Below are 23114 nucleotides of genomic sequence, written 5' to 3'. Positions count from 1 at the left end.
TAACAATGAAAATCATCCATGAGTTGCCTCCCTCGCTCTCTAAATGGCATGGTGTGTGTGCGTGTATGTGTGTGTTTGTCAGAAGGAGCTGTAGTAGTCCGCTTTGGCCATGCTATGAGGGAACTAGGATTATTTGCATAAAACTGGCATACATACAGACCTGCAGGTAAATTGAGAAGTCAGGCAGTAATGGTGGAGCAACAAAACAGTTGAGGGGAATTTTTTTAAACCAAATATTACTTTTTTCAACAAAAAAAGTATTTAGTCTACCCCCCCTGTACCCGTTTTAAATTTGAGAACTTTTGTGGTAAATTTAAACATGACAAATCATGCATCACATCTTATACAGACTGCAAACAAAATGCAATTCTGAGAATGAAAAATAAGAACTGAGTTCTACATTTTTGTTTCCTTAAAAGTCCAACTTTGCAATCAGCATAAAGTCTTACAGAAATTAGAAAAGACTGCTATTCTGCAGGTAGTATATTGATGCATTAATATGTTGTATCTGATGACAGTTATTAATTTTCGTAAAATAACAATGCTAAGATGTTACTGTATGCAGATGCGATATGAAACAGGCAAAAAGATATGCGTTTATGACCGCGTGTGTGCTACATGCCCTCCCCTCACCCTCACTTTCCTCTCATTCCGCCTAGTTTACATCTGTTTACAAAAGCTTGTCTACTTCAGTTTTATGTATGACACACTAAGGGTCTCTAGAGTTCCACTGCTCCATGCACTAGCAAACGCTCCAACATTGTCAGACTACTTTGCAGTTGCTTCCTCTCATTCGATGTGACACGAGGCCTCTCATGAGATTAGCTCCAATTCCCCCCAAATTATACTATAAAATGCTCTGGACAAAAATGCAATGACCTTCTGCAAAGACGCTTCTGGTGTCTGAAGGCTTGGTTGTGAAGAATTGGAGGTATATGTGAACTTTGGGAACTCTGAGGAACTGCAAACTTTCTGTGGCCATATATCATGTGTCCATTAGCAGACAGCTCTGCCTCGCTCTGTAAATGACAGTGTTTGTCTACGTCTGCCTCTCACACATACCACCCACTCTCTCTGTTCAAGTCAGCCTCTTTCCTAAGCTTTTCTCTGTCTCAGTCTTGCTGATGTGATTCTTCCCTTTTTAGAACCCCCATCTTCCTTATTACTCCTGCTCATCTCTATTTCCCCTTTACTCCAGACTACCTTTTCCCTCTCTAACCTCCATTCCTGCCCTTAGATACAGCTGGTAATATGCCACTCTGCTGTAATTTTGCCTTTCCAAAGGCCTGTAATGATGGGGAACAGATGATGGCTAAGGTGGAGGTGAGATGAGGGGGGGTTAAAGGGACTCCTTTCTGCTCAGAAAGAAAGCCTTTCATGAGTCTTTTAGCAAAGAGCCAGTGGGGGAAGAGGGCAAAATTGTCCAAAAAAGACAGCTCACTGGGTTGTATAGTACATTTCCTGATTTTACTTAAAATCTACAACATGTCTGATGTTCCTCACTGTATGTTCAGGGAGAAGGAAAAAGCATTTCTCTGTAATATGCTTACATATATTACACTGAAAAGACCAGCGGTTTAACTCTGTTTGACAATGGAGAATAAAAAACAAGCACACGGCCAGACAAAACGAGGGCAATGATAAATAAGAAAAACAAAAAAGAGTCATGCTAGGTGACCAAAATGACAAAATACTGTTGAAAACCGCCTGATATTTTCTGACATTTAGCAAACTGGCAAACGGTACGACTCATCTAGCAGATATGTCTGCGGCAGCTGTGGCTGTACGGGTCTGTGTAGCAGACAGGGCAGATAGGGGCTGATAGCGAGAATCGCTTGGCCTTCTCTGCAGACACAGCCAGTCAACCTGTCAGAACCTGAGTAAACACAGACATTGGATGATTTGAGAAACGTGACCCTTTCTCTGTGGCCCGGTAAGAGCCACACCTCACGTTTCTTTTGCTCCAGTGGGTCCTGTGTGTCAGCCTGGTATGCCTGTCGACCTTTTCCCAGAATCTGAACTGCCGTCACACAGAGGTCTGGACCCTGGGGCAAAGTGGAGAACAGGGGGAAAGAAGGACAGGGGATGTGGGGGTGGAGTGGAAAAAAATGGCAAAGTGCAGGACTTGACGGCCACATCACATTTCAGGAGATTTAAACACCCACACCAGGAAAAAAAAGGACATGGAAGACAGTGTTTTAGATAAACTGTGGATATGCTTATAAAATAAGTCCCTTTCTATATAAATATATCCTTGTAGCTTATCAGTGATTTGTACTTTACATATTCTTGTTTCGTCCGTTAGTCGAACCTCGGATACAGGAGGAACAATGCGGTTTTCGTCCTGGTCGCGGAACACTGGACCAGCTCTTTATCCTCTCCAGGATACTTGAGGGTGCATGGGAGTTTGCCCAACCAGTCTACATGTGTTTTGTGGACTTGGAGAAGGCATTCGACCGTGTCCCTCGGGGTGTCCTGTGGGAGGTGTTGCGGGAATATGGGGTGTCTGGCCCATTGCTACGGGCCATTCGATCCCTATACAACCGTTGCAAGAGCTTGGTTCGCATTGCCGGCAATAAGTCGGACTCGTTCCCGGTGGGTGATGGGCTTCGCCAGGGCTGCCCTTTGTCTCCGGTTCTGTTCATAATTTTTATGGACAGGATTTCTAGGCGCAGCCAAGTGGCGGAGGGCTTTCGCTTTGGTGGCCTCAGAATCTCATCTCTGATTTTTGCAGATGATGTGGTTCTGTTGGCTTCATCGGGTGAAGGCCTCCAGCTCGCACTGGAACGGTTCGCAGCCGAGTGTGAAGCAGCGGGAATGAGGATCAGCACCTCCAAATCTGAGGCCATGGTTCTCAGCCGGAAAAGGGTGGAGTGCCCACTCCGGGTCGGGGATGAGTTCCTGCCACAAGTGGAGGAGTTCAAGTATCTCGGGGTCTTGTTCGCGAGTGATGGGAGAAGGGAGCCGGAGATCGACAGACGGATTGGGGCTGCAGCTGCAGTAATGCGGACGCTGCACCGGTCCGTCGTGGTGAAGAGGGAGCTGAGTGTAAAAGCGAAGCTCTCAATTTACCGGTCGATCTACGTCCCTACCCTCACCTATGGCCACGAGCTGTGGGTAGTGACCGAAAGAACGAGATCGCGGATATAAGCGGCAGAAATGAGCTTCATCCGAAGGGTGGCTGGCCTCTCCCTTAGAGATAGGGTGAGAAGTTCGGCCATCCGGGAGGGGCTCAGAGTAGAGCAGCTGCTGCTCCACATCGAAAGGAGCCAGCTGAGGTGGTTCGGGCATCTGACAAGGATGCCCCCTGGGCGCCTCCTGGGTGAGGTGTTCCAGGCATGTCCCACCGGGAGGAGGCCCCGGGGCAGACCCAGGACACGCTGGAGAGATTATATCTCTCGGCTGGCCTGGGAACGCCTTGGTATTCCCCCGGACAAGCTGGAGGAGGTGGCTGGGGAGAGGGAGGTCTGGGCCTCTTTGCTTAGGCTGCTGCCCCCGCGACCCGGCCCCGGACAAAGCGGATGAAGATGGATGGATGGATGGATATTCTTGTTTATTCAAATAATTTTTTGTTTTGTTACAGACAATACTCTCTGGAGAGGTTTTAATGTTTGCTTGAACTGTGAAATGACATTAGCTGAAGCAAGTGCTTCCTGGAATTAGACACAGAAACAACCCAGCAGCAACATCAACCATGTACAAGGATCAGAGTAGACACTGCGGTCCCTACATAAACACCACACACCAACAACGTCTGTACATGTATGTCCAAAGGCATGTATAAAGAGAGTGAAGTAATTTTAGTCTGTTGAGGGGGGAAAAAATAGCGAAATTGCAAGGCAGCGCAAAAATAAAATGCAGATGTGCAAATGCATTCATGCAGAAAATCCTTGCCTTTAATCCAATTCCTCACGCTTTTTAAAAACAGAGCCGGAGAGATAGAGTCAGACAGAGACCGCGATGAAGAGTCTAACCATGAAAAGGAGGCTCACACTAACACAAACATAAACTAACACGCACACACACATTGCAAAAATGTTCACATATCAAAGCAAATAAGATAAGGACAACTAGAAAAAAAACCCCTCACATACACACACAGGCACACGCACACACAAATGCTAATTCTATCATGCGTGGTTTCTGTCTCATGGAGGATGTATCCGTAGGACACATTCATGCTGCCTCACAATGCTAAGGAAGATTAACAGAAAACACAAACAACCACACACAGCCGAACATCGTGTTGTCAGAATGATTTTCGGATCCACAGGCTTTGCTAGGTCACATCAGGACAGGGTGCTGTCCACAGTCCTGATCCCCCCCTCTGGACCCTTCTAACAGGATTTCATCATTCGCTCTGGAAAAAGAGGGGGGTCTGCAAGTAAACGAGGGAGTACAAGGAAGTATGTGTGTGTGCATGCGCGTGAGGCATTTAACTCATTCACTGCCATTGACGTCTATAGCCGTCAATGGCAGTGAATGAGTCAATGGGTTTAACTCATTCACTGCCAATGGCTGGCAGTGAATGAGTTAAGTTTGGGGGCGGGGTAAGTTTTAATTGACTGACTCCTTACATTGATGCATGTCCTTGGCCGAAATTAATGCCAATACTAATTACAGCATAAAGGATTAAGGACCTTTCTCCCTCTAAGGACTGGTTGATCTGAGGCCTCCCTACTTAGCAGTAGAGGAGAAACAAAGTAGAAATTTGCTTTATACATGCATGCACACATGGTTATGCATGCTAACATACACACATGCAACAAAACATTGAAGTTAAAAAAAACACATTTACATGCATCACTGAGGCCTGTAATAAAATAGATCATACACAGTCATGGTTGTCAGCAGCAAACATAAACACTATTCCAGTTTAAGCAGTAATTAAAGCTGCAAACCTGACATCTGGATTGATGGTAGTCACTAATCAAGCCAGACATTTCACCGATATTTAATTATTAGACTACTGCATTGAACGTTAAACCCCATATTAAAATACTATTAACCAAACCCTGAAAAGATAAAAGTCATAATTCTATATTGTTTTCATGCCAGTCATCTCAGCAGTCAAAGACCCGATGGACTTATAACTGGTTCTGCAGTAACTTCAGATTGTGGGAGAATTATGAAGATTTGCAATAGCTTTTGTTTGGCCTTTACAAAACATTCAACTTCATTTGTTTTTATTGACTTCACAGAACTATTGCTATTCAATTTAAATAGAAGCGTAAAGCTAGTTTGGACTACTAATGTTGTGTTGACCAGATTATGTTTTGTTGCAACTTTAATTTCTGCAACATGATATGCTGTCTGAGCCTTTATTGTCAAAGCGTTGAGGCGTATAACAGGGAATTGTTGCAATAGCAAATTCATAAGCAAACAAAAAATACAGTTATAGTATAGACTTGTAAAGGAAGGGATGTAGGAAAAGTTAGAGGTCATAATTATATTTTTAACAGGTTATTGTCAACAAGCTTCTTTCTACACATATATGCACTCAATACAGGTTCATAGCAAGCATATGATATGGATCAAGCAGAGGTAAACCTCCTACACATCTGCACCTTAAATATTTAACGTGATTTGATGTAAAGAATATGTGTTACATTTGTTAGCTGGACTTTTGTCTTGTACTTTTACTTTTAAAAAAGATTTGGCTTACGTGACAATCTGGCTAAATTTTCTTGAAATGATGAAACAAGCTTCACCTTGCTTGACTTAGAAATGCAGCCTTAGTTGTAGTAGTAGTAATATTTTCCATACATGCATCAATATGTGTAAAATATGTATCCACCAAGAGTACTTTTGACCAAAAAAAACTCTCTGTGGCATTGAAATATTGCAAGCATTGTAGCCGTTTTTCTCTATAGACAGAATGAAATATAGCCAGCATTAGGAGTCATAAAAGAGCCATGACATCTAAAAAATATTGAGTTTAAAAAGTTCACTTCTTGTTGAGCTGTTTACTTTATTTCATCTTCAGTAAAGTAATTCTTCAATCTCAAAACAAACACATGAGTATTCGCTATGAATTTTTAATATCATTATGGAACATTTCCATAAAAATGAACACTAAAGCGCATAAATTTGCACCTGAACTCCCATTGTCACCCAAACATCTGGACTATTTCTCTTCATTCAGCCCTGTCAGCAAGCTTCTCTACATATTATTGCCCATGATAACAGAGAGGACTCTCTTAATCACTGGCACATTCATCTTTCAGTATGACTAGCTGCCCCACATGTCCAGCATCCATGCCAGAGAAAGGGAGAGGAAGAAAAAAGAGGTAGGAGGGGAGACAGGAAGGAGAAAAAAGAGAGCTTGGACTCATGTCAGCTCAGTGAAGCATGGAGGGAGGGAAATACACGCCGACATGGAGAAGATTCGCTGCAAGTAACACACAGACAAAGACACACACACTTACATACACTCTTATTTAAATATTATATTCTTTATCTATGCAATAAACCTATAAACATCTACACCAAACACAGATACTGTACATATGCAGACTGACAGAATCAGGAGCGTCAAAGCCTCTTTTTTATATTTCCACACTCTGAGTTACAGACTGTGTAACATTTAAGAAATCTAAAAATATCTGAACTAGATGAGGAGGATGTGCACATACATACACAGACACACAGAAACGCAGCATAGCTGTGCTGGAGCTGAGGACGCAGCAGAGCTGGCTGCCTCGGGGAGTCAGCAGAAGGTGAGCAGAGATAAGGCTGCGTGATTGTGACTGCATGTCAGAGAGAATCTGCACACCACAACAATTCAGCGTGCTGTTTGACTAATACACACAACACCTAAAACAACACATAAACACACAGCCACAGAGTCACAAACTATATATGTGTGTGTGTGTATGAATCACATGCACCAGTGTACCAAAACTGGGAATTTAAAGTAAACAACATGTAGCTTCTTGTGTGTACGATAAAGTGTTGGGTGCATACTACTGTAGAATTTATCAGGTGTGCTCGATGCTTGCTGGACAGCTGTCTCTAACCTTAAAAAGCTGGTGGCATCAAAGACCAAATGATCAAACACTTTGCATTACAGCATATCTTATGATAAAAGTTGCACTTCAGCGCACAGCAAAGACCTAAGCTGACAGCTGACATGTGACTTGCAGTCTGTTGTTCATGTAAGGGAGAATGTATCCCCTTTTAATAAAAATAGATCCAAACTAAAGACACACATTTATCTGTAAAGTAACTGTCAAAAAAGTTTTCGTTTATTTTATTCCTCACATTTGTACATCTGTTCTCCGACTCTTGGTTGATTATTTCAAAATTTGTTAAATTATTTTGATATGTGAGTCCAGGCTCCAGGTATGCTGGTTTAGAGCCTAGACAGAGCCGTGCTGTTCTTATGCATGCGGAAAAGACGTAGTCTGGATAGCACCATATGTTGCCCCCCGACACCCCTCCATACAATCACTGATTCTGCCTTGGTAAATGTGTGCTGATAATAAGACAGAAGATCACACTTTTCTAAAGCCCAGAGGACAAAAACCAGTTTGTAATATGGCTTTTTATGGCTTGCTATTAAAACAATTAGTTCTGAGATGGCAAACTTTTATGAACAAAAATTAAAGTATGATTTTGCACCTATACCAACTTTTTTTTATATTTCCTGCAAGCTTTTTAGCCATTTAGGGCAATTAAGTGCTGCTTTGTGTAAATATATTTTAGAGCTTCAAAAACAACACATGACTACAAATTAGCTTCAGTCTCCAGACGTATTTGCAGCAACGTGGAACTGACTCGGTTAAACCAAATCTGATTCATACGCAGTATTTATGAAGAACTATTTTACATTAAACTGGATACAATTTTAAAACATGTTTGGAAAAATCCCTGAAGGATATTATGTGATCGCTGAATTATGGTGTGGTTACTTGAACTGCAGTTCAATACTGCAAATTCATACTTGAAATGTGCAATTCATGTGCAATTCACTTGTATTTTTATTTTTTATTCCTATTTATTCTATTTATCCCCTTCGTATATTTTATTTATATTGTCTCTGTATTTATATATATATGTGTGTGTGTGTGTGTGTGTGTGTGTGTGTGTGTGTGTATATATATGTATATGTATATATATATATATATATATATATATATATATATATAATATTCTGTAGCTCTGTAACTTCTGTCAGTGCTGTGCTTTTTTGAAAATCGAATTTCCCAGAGGAACCCACCCGAGGGATTAATAAAGTTCTATCTAATCTAATCTAATCAATATCTCTGGAAGTGTATGAGTCATTTATCTTTTACAAGGACTTCTACATGAAGCTCTGAAGACTCAGGGCTACTGGTTAGCCAGCATAAGGCTTTAAGATAGAGTGTGATTATTAACAAAAAAAAAAAAGAACAGTGAAATATTTTCTGGGTTTGAAAGATTTTACTTTTCACATTAGTTACAAAAAAAGAGAAAATGTGTAATTATTCAAGTCACCTTGCATATTAACTGTGTACTTTCCAATTTCTTAAACCGATTAAAAAACAAAGTGCAGTAATAATCAGAGGTAATAAAATAGCCTCAAATAATGTCAGACTATTCCCAAATTAAAGTTTCTTCCTCTCTGTAGAAAAGTAATACCAAAATTATGTACGCTTTTTTGATCAGACAGTTTAGGATGGCGCATGGGCCCTTAGCAGCTGAGTGCTTGGTTCAGCTCTCAGCTGGCTGGACCTTTGCTGCATATTATTCCCCTGCACTCATTTCCTGTCCATCTCTACTGCCTTAAAAAAGAAAACAATTACGTTAAATGTTATTTTAAGAAGCTACTTTATCATTAAATACCGAAATATACAGATTGTTTTCTAAAAGATAAAGGCTGATTAATTTGGGGAAACCCACTGTCATATTGGATTTTTTTGCTATGATTGCTATGATTTAATGTTGATTACTTTTACTTATTATTTCAACTTACGCACATTTTATTTTGCAAGGGTTCCAGTGTAGCACTGACAGTGTTGGGCAAGTTACTTTGAAAAAGTAATTAATTATAGTTACTAGTTACTTCTTCAAAAAAATAACTGAGTTAGTAACTGAGTTACAAGATTCTAAAAGTAATTAATTACTTGAAAAGTAACTATTGCGTTACTTTAAAAAACAAAAGTTTAACCCTCTGGGGTCCAGGGTATAATTGGCCATTTTTAACTACTTTTGATTTTCCCTCCACATTTCACCTTTAAAAACTATTTACTTTGCCTTGTTTAGTATCATCCTTTTCAGCACAACCTCACGTGTCTGAATTTACAGTTATGTTTTCATTTTGACATACTGTATTAACACAATTGATCTAAAATCAGGCAAAAACATAAAATCCGATTAGAAAAAGTTATATTTTTTACTGTAACAACCACAAACATGTTTTTTGAATCATATTTCATAACTTTAAGTGCAAATATAAATTGTTAATTTTAAAATCCTATGCACAAGTTTTGCAAACAACAAAGTTATTTGCATCCATTTACCTTTTACCTTGATTTTTTAAATAACCATTTCAAACTATTTACAGAACAATCAGCTGTTCTGCATTCAATATGATGCCACACAAATTATTTGTGTCACTCCAAAATAAAAAAAATAATTTCTGTCCACTATAAAGGAGAACATCACAGCCTAATACCTGCAGGTCTGACAGCAGGTGTATCACTCCTGTTTCTACCTGGAGACAGCAGTCGCCTCATTGTTCTGACACACAACACAAAACTATCCACAACACTGCACACTAACTACACAAGACAACACACACTCCAAACATGCTAAATGTCACAAATCTCTCATATCTCAAAACTCTCTCTCTTTTTCTGCTGTCTTTCTTTCTCTCTCTCTCTCTCGCCATCACTTCTAAAGCTTCCCCCTCTTCTTAAACAACCAAAGGTCATGTCGCCATATCATTTTTTTGATTGGTCGACATGGTGCATTTTTCCACCAACACGAAATGGCTGTTTTTTTGTTTTGTTTTTAAAATTTTTTAGTCATAAGCAGAGAGCGCTTGCTAGCGCTGTCCTTAGACAGTAAACGTGACAAAACTATTCAGGAAAAAACACACGTATATATTGTTTATCATGACTCTGGTTTTACGTGGCCTATCAGCACAATTTTCACTGGTATATATCACCTTGTTGCTTTGTCTTTAAGTGGTCATGTGATTGGCTTACCACGACTACTTTATCCTTCCTCAGTTAAACAGCAGCACTCATGTGATTGTTTTGCCTTCTTAGCTCCAGGTGTTGTGCCAAAAAGTGATCATCTGCCAGAAAGTGTCCACGGGAGCGCGCGAAGCTGCTTAAAGCTGTAGCACCCAGATTACTTATGTGCAGTAAGGTGAAGACAGCTTCAACCGTCTGTTTGTTGAAAAATAGTAGCGCGACCGCACCGCATTTTCTTGTTAGTAATGGCAACTGCGTTGTAACGATAGAAATAGTAATTAGTTAGATTACTCGTTACTGAAAAAAGTAACGCCGTTAGTAACGCCGTTATTCCCATCGCTGAGCACTAATGGGTTTTACAGATAGCTCTTTCAAACATCAGCTAAGGGGTGCTTAAGCAGGAAAAAAATGCTTAATGGCATCCCGTTTTCTTTCTTTCTTTCTTTCTTTTGCAGAACATTTTTAAGAATGATTTAGCTGTAATGAAGGGAGATGTTTAAAAATAGACGCTATGACACTTTGGTCTATTGGTGGAGCAGTGTCTCATCTGAGAATATCTGCAATTTGCATACAGCCCCTCAGCTGTCTTGGAGATTAAACTGTTTAACACCCCTTGAGTCATTTCAGGGTTTGACATTTAACCTGTTAAAGAGCTCTCTTCGGATAAGGTTACTCTTCCTCCTCAGAAAAATCTAACCGTAATCATATCTTAATTTTGCAAATGCTGATTTGTGTGACAAAATCACACCTGCTCAAATGCAAACACATCTAAACACATCATCTATTGCACCTGTTTGAGGACAGTGACAGACTTCCAGCACAGAAACCAGCTTTGCTCAAGTATAATCACAACGTTCTCCCTGTTTGCAACACGAATACAAATGTGACTTCTGTCTCATATGATTAACATGTTGCTACATGTAAACCACCTAAAGGATGTGCCAGTCTGTGTTTGAACTGGGTTTCAAAACTTTGTTAAACTCATAGTACTAAGAAAAAGTTTTGAGTCACCCCTCTGTTCTTTACATTTTTCTTCCAAGTGATCTTATAAAGTTTTTCTTTTGACATTGGCGGATTTTTCAGTACTTTTAACTCTACTCATTTGGCCCCTTAGACCTATTATTCTAGCATAAAAAGGGCACCTAATTCAAGGGATTCATCGGACATAATAGCCAACTTAGCAAATTCACAATTTTGAATTAGATCTATAGGCACTTTGTTCGTAGGAACCTTTTGCAAAAATACATAACTTGTTCTCGTTTTTTAGACTGAATCTATGAAAAATGCCAAAGATAACACAGTTTGACTAAGATAAAATTGTAATTTTGCACTAACAAGGTGATTTGCAAAGAGAGTCAAAAACCTTCCATATCTTGGCATGGTGAACAGTGTATCCTTAAGGAATTTGAGTAAACTGGACAAGTGAAGGGTTAAAAAAAAAAACTATCTATAGCTGATAAAACAGTATCTGAAAGTCCTTTCCTTAAACATAGTTAAGTAAAGATCAGCTGAAAGAGGATCGGAGAGATGCACTTGGCCCTTTAGTTGATTCATCTACTGTTTGCTGAAGTCTGATCAGAAACAGCCTCAGTGTAAGTGTGTCTGTCAAGAAGTCATTCTTAAGGAAAGGACACTGGGAGAAAAGACTGAGGTATGCCAAATTACACAAGAGCATCTACAGCCATCTGCACAGTAGAGGCTCTGTCATAATACGGGGCTTCGTTTCAGCGAATGATGATGGGGATCTTGTCAAAAGTAAATATGAATCTAATTTCATCCCATGGATCCTGGAGAACTATTCCTGGAGATTACTTAAAGAAATTAAAAGAAACCTTTCCTAAGAGAGTTCGGCTTGTATTGAAGAATAAATGTACTCATACCAAATATTGATGTTCAAGTCTCTAAGCATTGTACCAACTCTTTTTTTTCCACATTAATACTGCATTTCCATTCTTATTTCCATGTTTTTAATAAATAAATAAACCTATTTCCTATTTTCCTGGCAAATTATAAAGAAACGAAGGTGACAGACTTTTGCACAATGCCCTGTGTATTTTCTTTTTATTGAGATAAATGAGTCTGCATACATGTTTTGGTCGCATGTACGTCTTTTGCCGAGGCTGGAGACAGAGCAAAGAAGCGAATGAAAGTGTGAACACGTCAAATTTAACTGAGAGACTGATTTCCCTGCAGCAGAGCTCTAAACAAGACTGTGACTAGAATGAAAAAATGTCCAACTTCACTCCAGCCGCCTCACTTCCAGGAACACAACCATCAAACACAAGCAGCACTTAATTAGCTTCTTGTTTTCTAACTTCACTCAGCTCTGCTCTACTTGTATGCTACTGTGTCCGTGCGTGTGTTTGTGTCTTCAGCCCAAGGCTGTGTCTGAACACATTTCACCAAATAGAATCCAATTTGTTTAACTTCTATTCAACACAAATACAGAGGAATGGCACGAGGAACTTGTGACAGTGTGCTGTGAACAGTGTGTGGGATTCTGTTAAGCTGCATGACCCTTGTGCTGGACACTGTTATAAAAATCCAGTTAAAGACTTTATCCATTTTTCTGCATGTATATCTTATTTTGCAACTTTAAACAAATGGTCAGTCAAGCAGCGCTTAAGACCTACCTGCGTTGTTTGGTATCTTGCCATTGCTGACTTGCTTGAGTCTCTTTTGGTGGGATTTGCCATTGTAGTGAATCTGGGCCTGTGCAGCTGAATTCAGCTGTATGTTGCACACATCACACAATGTGTAGCTTCGTTGCTTCCTCTCCCTTTTTGGTCTGCAGAGCGTAGAATGCAAGGCGCCCCCTGGTGATTGCTCATCTGGTCGTACGCCCTCATCCCCTATGCTGCAGGAAAGCTCGCTGTCCATTTGCACTACCAGCTCAGTGCTGCCCGTCCTTTTGTCCAGCTCGATTGTTGGCAGCAACGACGGGCTGAACGGACGTTTCATACCTGTGGTAGAAGAAAAGAGCAAGATGGAGAAGATGTTTAATACAAACTGGAAGAAAGTACCCTTAGAGGCTAGCAATTACATACACACAAAACCCAAGGAAACATTGGATCCTCCTTTTCTTTCTGAGGAAGGCTAGAGAAGATGTGTAAAACATTATGGAATAACTTATCACAGTCTGGTCTGGCCTGGCCCATCCAGCAAGGAAAACCCTCTTAAAACCTGATAGCTGCAGAGGACAACTGCAAAAATACCCTTGATTCCTAAAGTGTCAAGGAGTGTGTGGAATCAAATACCCTCTGAACAGTGACACGTGTATAAAAACAAAAAACATTTATGAAGAGCCCAAAAAGATGATGCTGTTCATCTGGATGTTTATTTGGACATTTATGAAGAGATTAGGAAAGTGTGAAAAGAAATGCTGGGCACAAGTGCAAGCATGATCACACTGTCAGCTGTTGTTCATATGGTGGAGGTCCGGGGTGCAAGGAAGTACCACTTGGGGGAGACAGAGTGCTGCAGTGTGACTCTCAGAGGAACAGTAAGGCTCCTATGTCAAGCTATTTCACTTAGGATGACTCCATGGCAGAGTGCTATCTGTCCCCCCCTGCAAGCCAAAATGCTGCAGTGGAAACCATGCCGCCTCTATGCAGGATCTTCAAGTAACTGTGCATGGAACAAACAGGTGCATATAGGGGGAAAAAACTATAAACTATACAACCTACAGTATTTCTTCAACATCAGCAGCTTTAGGAAATATAGAAGTATATGGGATATTAAACACTTTATTTACCAGAACTATGTACAAATGGATAAAGAGACTTCTGTAAATGTGTCTGCTGAAGATAAGCAGGCCAAAAATATTGAAAGAGACAATTAAGATTCTCCGAAGAAAGCAGTTGAAAATAAGAGCTATTTGTTTCATATGCATCCACTCCACATAAATAAATGAAAAGGTAGCTCTACTGTAGCTCTGTGAAGGATTGAGCCATCACCACTGTAAAATGTCCCTGAAACACACCCAGCTGTGCATTTCTGCTGCTGGCTTTTTTGCCTCCGCCTCAAGTTATTTATGTAAACAACCAAACTGCTCAAACACATGCACCAAACACACATACGCAGAGAGTAAAGTTGAACCTATGACACATACGTACATACAAGCATTAAGAGAAAATGCTCACACAAGGACACACAAATGTGAGCAAACACACACACACACACACAGTACTCAAAAACACATTAGAGCAAGCAGCCTCCATGAAAGCTGCTATTCACATTGCCAATCTGGGAGCACTCAAGAGGCTCCATCAGATGTTTTCTCAAAAGCTTTGAGCAATGCTGCTCTCTGGCACTGAATGAAAAAAAATCTCTGTAGTCCTTAACCACGCAACCTTCTCACTCCTGCCAGACAACTCAACTAGTCACCCTAAATTAGCAAGGTTGTAAAAACAAGAACCTTAGTGAAGACATGCAGAACACATAGAGAGCATATTGCACCCTTGCAAAAGATATTTCCTTACAGACCATTAAAGAATCCTAACATTCATATATACATTTATTTTTTTTCAGCCGGACAATTCTGCAAAGGTAGATTGTGACCTTATGCAGACCATGCTTTCAGATCATGCAGGCATGACTGTTACCATAGAGACCAGTGTAGCACAGATCTGTATGTTAAAAATTATTTTTTATTTTATGTGAATAAAGTTAACTTTAGAGCTTCAGTGGAAATGTATGTAGCATGACACATAAAAATGGCCAAGCTCACAGAAGGAACGTATTTCTACCTGCTACACTATCTACATTTTGAACATGAGTCATCTGGTTATACAGCTATGAAGAAAACCTTTATATAGGGATTTGACACACGTAAGACTGATGTACGTAAGACAGTTTTTTTTTTATTTAGAAATATTTGAAATTCTCTGTGTATGTTATAAAAGTGAGATTTTCATTTAACTGCGTAATTTTGATCTTACACAGATTTTCACAGCTAATTCAGTCAGCTTTGTTGTGTTACTAAAATAGAAGAAGAAACCCGGAATCTCTAGGCTGCATGCTCTTAAGCTTTTCAGTGCATCTATATTTGGAAAAACAGGGCTGCAGATTGTCTCGTGCTTTTAAGTACATACAGGGTTGTTCAAGGAATTCACTTCTAACAACACTCACCGGTGTCCCTTACTTCTCTGTCAATGTTATGATACAGGACAATGGACAGAACCAGCTACTTTCATGAACAGCAGCACCAGGACCAAAAGGTTTCTCCAGCTTTTTCAACAGTGAGTATGTGAGTCTGTTTGTACTGAATATCCTGCAGTGACTTTAAAGACACTTCCAGCTCAAGGTAGAAGCTGTGTGAGACAAGAGTCCATGCCGTGTCCACACAGAGATCTGTAGGCTGACACAGGACAGGAGATTGTCAGGGGGTAACCCTGGGGAAATGAGGGAGGGCAGGAGGCTCTGCCAGCCTTGCCATGTCCGCCGTTTCCGCTGTCTGATGCACCCCCACGCTGCACAGCCTCCTCCCTCGGCACATTGGAAACATCAATCACTGCTACGATCTTGCTGAAAGACTGAGGCTCACCCAGCATAGCAGCTCAGCAATAAAAACTCTATTTACGATCTTACGTCCGCTGCTCGCTGATCCTGAAATACTGTTGCACTTTCCCCAGCTTAAACCAGCCCTAACCACTGGCCCACCTCAGACAGCTCCCCCACCCATCCTCTGTGGCCACAGTTGGCATGGGGGCATTCTGGTTCAGGCAGAAACTGGCTTCCAGATGGACCGGCGCAAACACTGCATGGCAGTTAGCAGCTCTTAAATCACCCTGATGAGAGGGGAATACTGACAACAAGTGAAGCCAATTGGAAGCAGAGATTTGCATGCAAGTTACATGTTCCACATCCAGTTCAAACTGCCATGAGACAGACATGCATGTGTACAGGCATGGCTATACACAAACCATGCATGTGTACAGTTGCACACACAAACACAAACATATGCTGACCTCAGTTTTTTTTTTTTTAGTAAAGGGCAGCAATTCATCAAACATGCAGAAATTGCAAACTAAACACAAGCATTTAAAATTTATAAAATATATATTGAATCTGCTGTCAAAACCACATGGACTCATCTTAGCAATGCAACAAACACAACTGAAAAAAAAATGAAAATAATCTAATCAAGCTAACAAGCATTAAAGCAGCTACAACACACACACACATATGCGGAGATGTCGTGCATTCACTGGGTAAGAGGAGATTAAAAAAATAAAAGGAAATGAAGTAGAAGAAAAAGACTCCTGTCTAAATAATTGGATACAAAATATCAATAGCCCAGATTTCTTGCATAAAGCAATCCTGACAGCAAGGACTGTAAGCAAAATGACTGCAGAAGGGGATAATCTATTTCCCTGTCTGATGCATTTCAGATGGGGAAGGATCAAAATCCTCCTGACAATCAACTAAAGCACAGAGCATTTATTATAGAGGTCAGTGGTGCCAGGGAGGCAGAAAGAAACACATGGAAAGAGTGAGGAGAGATTGGTAAAGACAGAACAAAGTCTCTTGTATAATTGGCATCATCAAAGTATCATTACTGTCATGATGACTGTATTGTCATTACTGCAACTACAGAACGGGCCTGAGGTCCATGTCTTTGTGCCCAGCACATCAATGTTGATTATGTAAAGTCCAGGCTGCGGTCCTCTAATGAGTGTAATTATACAGGAATCAGTGCAGTGCTTACTGAGAAAGAAACCTCAACTGTTGTATGGCTAGTTCAGTAGTCGAAAGCTAGGACAGAGTGTTTGCAGTCCCTATCACCCCAAACCCAAGCCCGAGAGTAAATAAAGAGCACTGGCACATGAATTGATGTGTTTTCTCTAATCTCTGTTTGCAGCAGTTCTTTGGGAGCGCACAGGGAGGGCATTTGTTCACTCTGTTTGTGTGTGTGTGTTTGTTTGGCAATGAATGTGTGTTTGTTTGCAAAAAAGAAAAAAAAACAGGGGAAATTTATTATATTATATGTATAATTATTTATACAGCATCACGCTGATCCCATCAGTGGGGGATCAGTTACACCTCAAAAGAGAACTTGGACAGGACAAAATCTGATTTCTTATTAAAACCTACAAGGTTTACATGCGGTTACATGAGGTTAACAGCATTAAAGATATTTATATTATAAGATATCCAAAATGACAAGCTAAGACATATCATGTCTGTCATAGCCTTTGTGAAAGATATGGGATGTGGTAACAGTTTACAAGCTTTCTTGTGATGTATCTCCACCGAGCAGAACTTCATAAAGACCAATTATCATGTTTACTTCTTGTCATTTGAACCGTCTTGTAAATTAAACCGCTTGTACATTTGCTTGCTTTTAAAAGTTTTTCAAAGCAGACCATTTCTATTGCAGTGTAAACAACCTACCACAACAATCCGGTGAGCCTCTGTGCTCAAGCGCTTGTCAACAGTATGAAAAAAAAAAACAATTTCCTGTAAGCGGCTGGTGGGAGAGAGATAAGCAAAGTGAGAAAACCCAAAGTTTCAAATTTGCATTCATGTGTTACAAATGACACAAGTCTGTGTCTGGTCTAAGGAGCTGGTTGTTTCATTAAAAATAAGGATCTGCATAACACTAGTTATTTCAGTCTTGTTTTATGAGACTTAAGCAAATATCCTAACACACATCTTGCCAAATTAGGATTTCCTTTTCGTTGTGTTACCTCCTCTACTTCACAACATTTCCATGTACTCTTTGGTAACCACAGAAGCACCTCTTTTTTGTAGCATAAACAGAAGTTTCAAACAGTAATATGCAAACTTTATAGCAACCAACAAAAACTGGAGTTTCCTTTTTTTCTTTTTATCTCTTATTCTGTTTTACTTTACATGGTTTTATCTTTCAAACAGTCAGTCAATCTTTGTCTTAACTTTTCTCTTTCTGCATCTCAAAGACACATCCCCCAGGAAGCAGCTATTAATATGTGCTGGATGGTTTCAAGTTATGTGAAATACACATTCTCATCCTTGTTTGTTGAATCAGACTGTGTTCAAGCTTACAGGAACATGAGCAAAATTAAAATTTATGTTTTTGGATGTACAGTGATGGATGACTTTCGTATTGTTTTAGGATGTAAGAAAAAGTCAGTTTTCTCTTTTCGTGCTTTGGGGGGATTTTATAGCAACATGTCAAAAAGACTATATGAGCGTGACATCCTATATGGATTGTTACCCCCCTTTCGTTAAATTATGCGCGCCGAATAAGCCAGATGCATTAAGTCACAGTGGAAATAAACGTGAATTGTGTGCACTATTAAACAAAAAAGAAAACTACACAATGGAGAGGGTAATCTACAGCTTTTCCTAACAGAGCTCAAGTGGAATTTAATCCTTTCATTGAGATTTCACTCAGAAATGTTAGTACTTCAAAACGGTGCTCGAGAGAGGAACGTAGAAAAGGTGGAATGAATGGAGCCGTAAAGATGAGCATGTAGGAGTTATTTAGTTCCACGTCGATCAAAGGATGAGAAGAAACATCTGCTCACCAGTTTGCAGCTGTATGCACACTGCTGTTTTGAAAACTGTTAAAGTTCAATAAAGGATGCAACTTGGTATTTTTGATTTGTGCAGCTATAAAGCATCAGATACTCATCTGTTACAACCCTGACAAATAAAGATTTTGCATTGTACGATTGTTCACTCGCTTCTTTTCCACCGAGTTTTGCCTTGTATTTATTACCTCGCAAGAACAAGTTCTGTGCCTTGTGCTTTTCAACTCTTATTATTCAATGACACAGTTCCCTTCCAGAGTTACTGTCATGCACTCGGTCAAGCATAGCAGGTGAAACTGATGCCAAACACCAGCTTTTACAGTTTTCAAAAGGCACACAACCACCGCACTGAATACGCTGACTCCATCTAGTGTGGCCCATTTATTTCTCGACCGCAAAAAAACAGACCAGTCCAGTTTTTACACTACTGTTCAAACATCCGTCTACCTCAAGTGTTCCAAAGTTAGCCGATGCAGGAAAACAGGCGCATATTCGCCTTATTCACATTTGACCACAAACTCAGCTGGGGAACTGCCCAGCAGGAGTAAACACAGACACTGGGAAAGTTTCCATACAACACTAGATATACTTAGACATGGACAAACCCAGACTCAGCCACAGTTACAACATATGCACACACTTACACACACACTGCTCAATCAACCAGATGCACAAATCCACAGAAATGCAGATGGGGAGACACAAACTTAACTCTCCTGGAGTCCAGATTTAAGATGTGACTTTGTTCACCTCCTATCTAAGAGGTGATTATTTTACAATCTGCTTTGGCTCGTGCCACCAACCTCTTGTCAGTTTGTGTCTGTGTGCTTCAGCAAACATCTAACACAATCTGTAAGAGCTAAACAACACAATCCCCTGACAGTTATGAGCCGTTGTGAAAGCAACAGCAATATTTGGGAGAGGCACTGCTGAAGTCATTTCCAGCCAGGAATAAATCTAATTAATTTCTTAATGGCTAGTCATCTTCATCCCACAGGGCATCTGTTGGCTGAGGTGCGACACAAAACGCTGGCGGTTTGTGAGCCATGCCTGTGGTGTTTGGCGTATCTGCAGAGGTATTCTGATGACCAGATTTAAAAATAACATCAAGGACATTTGCCACCGCTGGCTTGAACATGCATGACTGAGAGAATCACTCAGATTTATTAGTACTGACTGGTGCTGGCTTCCCCTTCACTCACTTTCACTGCAAATTATGCCAGAAAAAGCAGTCCACCCTCTAAAAGGGAAAATTTTGACTGTCCTTTTTTCACTCATTCTAACTAATAATTACAAAAATGTACAACCATCTGCTTTACCAGCAATCCACAACCAGCAAGATTCAGATAATGCTGTGTGCTCTGACAGATGTCTGGGGAAATGGATTTATTCAGATCTGACAGGCCACAGATTTTGCAGAGAGAGTGTATGGATTTTTGCTTTCAGATAAGAAACTCTAATCCTGCAAGTAAGGATGATGTGCCCTGTATGACTTTCTCAAGACACTAATGCAATTATCAGCTAATATGTTCCGATACTTAAATGCCAAACTCTCACATTTTCAAAGAAAAACATGCAATTCCCCAGATAGTTTACAGAGTTTTTCACATAGAGGGGGAAGCAGGGAAGCATTTCTAGCCCAGATAGCATGACTGATGAATGGGAGGAAAAAGACTGCCTTTAGGACATAGGAGAGAAGGAAGAAGGGTGCAAGTTGGGCACAGGTGCAGTTCATCACTCTACTGCATGCAGCTGAAATTAAGTACAGCCTTTTTAACTTCCTTTTTATGCCTGCACATTCCTGCACCCACAAAAACAAATACGCAAACACACAGTCCTCCATCTGTGTAAACTTGTTATTCCACTAATATATTTTTAAAGTGGGTAGATGATTAAGCTCTTTAAAAAAAAAGTGAATCAGAAGGCAGTTGTGGCTAGGGATGGCCTCTGATCTGTTTCTCTTTAAGAGCGAAAGAAACTATGTGGAGCAGACGTTCTCTCACAGTGTTATGTATAATTAAGGAATCCATGGTATTTTGACCACACAGTTTTTAGACAAGAATGACCTGAAAAGATTCAGACTTAGCTGGCAGAGAAAGAGGAAGGCTGTTACAGGCTCCTGTTGGCAACGTATTAAAGGGATCATGTTCATCTTTTGCTGCAGCTCCACACAAGCTTTCATCTGTCATCAAGTTTAAACACATTTTTATAAAGGTGTAAAAAAGGTGCTGAACCCTGAAATATTATTTGAATTACGCTGGTTGAACACGTTTTGATTATTTTTGATGTTATGTAACCACAAACGTCTGAGAGTTGTTCAAATGTAAACTTCTTTTCCTTTACCTGAACAAGACGTTCCTATCTAATTTATGTTTGTATATATTAATAGGGAAAAAGATAATCAATCCAGCTAAATACAGGCATGGTGTCTGTTTAAAAACTAAGTGATGCTTTGATTTAAGCTCATGAATCAAACTTATGATAAAACAAAAGGGATGTTTAAATCCAAATATTTCTCATATGAATGTAGCCTTGCGACTGTTAATCATGAAGGTGTGTTATTAATTATTAAAAATTAAGACATTTACTTTAATTTACTCATAACAGATTAAGGTTAATAATCCAAACCATATAATATGTAACTGAAAAAACAGGTGATTTTGACACAATGTTTTCTATAAATTTCATTTTTCTTCATTATCAATTGTCATGAGAATCTCTATATGTTACCTTTAGTGGCCACACCTACAGCATATACAAACATCATGCATCAAACCTGCCAACCTGTTTCCCCAGCGAGCAGTGTACAGACGCAGTTGAAACCTGAGTCTCATCCCTCCGCAGCCACTTTTCCACTGTAGAAATGCTTTCAAAATTAGAAAGTAATAAACAAAATAAGCAAACAACAAGAAGAACTAGACTTTAAACTGCTGGATTAAAACCATCTCATATTCCTCTCCATTTTTTATTGCTGCCTCTTTTTGCTGATAGCTTTTAGGGAGGAGGCTTCTTTGAAGCCCGTGGTGTATTGTTTACAAGCATTCCTAATGAGCCGCTTCTTCTCATTGGTGTGATGCGGGGCTGGCTGATGGTAGTTGTAATCACTGAGAGGATTTGATTGCATTAGCCTCATCCCTACCTGTTGTTAATGACATTAGTTCTGTAGGAGGACATTCATTAGAAGCAAGAGAGCTGAGTTAGGTTTCCTCACATGTAGGGAGAAACACTGACAAAACTGCCTTCTCTGATGTAAACAAATCTAATTTAGTGATGCTTTTGACTATTTTATGCTTTTAAAAGTTATACAGGAAACAGGTATTTGTTCCGATGCAGAATCCACCCTAAGAAATAACAGAAGTTCTGTTATTTCAAATGAGGTGGACCACATAAAACTAAACATTTCCACTTTTCCACATATGTCTGAATGGACACATACAGACACATCAGTGCAACAGGAAGGGGTTTCTGAAGATAGAAGAAATGCAAAGGTGTCCTGATAAAGGGAGATAAAGGCCACTGCTACTTCAGTTTGACATGCTGTTTCAGCATGTGGTAAGTGAGACTGATTCAGCTGCACATGTCTATCTCTGTGTGTGTGTGTGTGTGTGTGTGTGTGTGTGTGTGTGTGTGTGTGTGTGTGTGTGTGTGTGTGTGTGTGTGTGTGTGTGTGTGTGTGTGTGTGGTATTCAAGACTATCCAACTGTATTATCCAGGGATCAGCTATGGTGTTGATGCTGGCGTGCAAGTTGTCCTTGCCAATGAGCTACTCCTGCATCCATCCGTCACTGTGGCACTCCCAGGATTACATACCTAGAACTAAGAGCACTTGTTATTTATGTTGCCATGTTACTCAAGGGGACACACAAAGACAGAGATTATTAGAGGCGATACATACAGTACAGAAGGGCAAGGAGTCTGGTAGCAGATGGTTTGATGCCCGTAGAACACTAACTTTAACTTTTAGTAGCCAGAATTGTCACAAATTCTGAAAAATGCATGGAAAACTTTGGAAAACTCACCTTTGCTAAGGCTGAAATTATTAAGTCAATTATTTTTTCACAAGACCAGGATTATATCTTTTAATATTTGTTATTTACATTTAATATACATCGATGAATGTATGTTAAAAAATGAACTATGACATATACATAGTCCTGTAAATTATATATTTAAAATTGATTCGCTACTTCTAAACAATAGATGTCCTGGAATACAAGGAATAAAAGAAGTCAGAATAGGAAACAAAGCAATTGTGGTTGGTTTACAGTTTTCTACAAAGTTTTCTTCTGGTTCAATAATATCCCTCCGTACAGATTTTTATGCCCCATGCATGTAGAAACCAAACCTCTCATACACATGCCTCTAGCTTGGCAGTGTACCAGAATACAGAGATGGATGGGAGCTGGATGAT

At 40.0% G+C, this 23114-nt stretch overlaps 1 protein-coding gene across 2 annotated transcripts in view; it reads right to left on the bottom strand.

Moving 5' to 3' along the window:
* The window catches only part of znf385c (zinc finger protein 385C), a 146939-nt gene that overhangs the window by 78517 nt on the left and 45308 nt on the right, over positions 1-23114 (bottom strand). For both annotated transcript variants that reach the window (XM_004552296.5, XM_004552297.4), the window contains exon 2: positions 12818-13147. In XM_004552296.5, the coding sequence (XP_004552353.3) occupies positions 12818-13145 (328 nt within the window). In that variant the 5' untranslated portion in view covers positions 13146-13147. The remainder of the gene's footprint in view (positions 1-12817; positions 13148-23114) is intronic.

Source organism: Maylandia zebra, linkage group LG4 (assembly GCF_041146795.1).
Source record: "Maylandia zebra isolate NMK-2024a linkage group LG4, Mzebra_GT3a, whole genome shotgun sequence".
In the NCBI taxonomy this organism is placed as follows: domain Eukaryota; kingdom Metazoa; phylum Chordata; class Actinopteri; order Cichliformes; family Cichlidae; genus Maylandia; species Maylandia zebra.
Note: the sequence above shows the minus strand (reverse complement) of the source record. Positions and strands in the feature narration are given on the sequence as shown.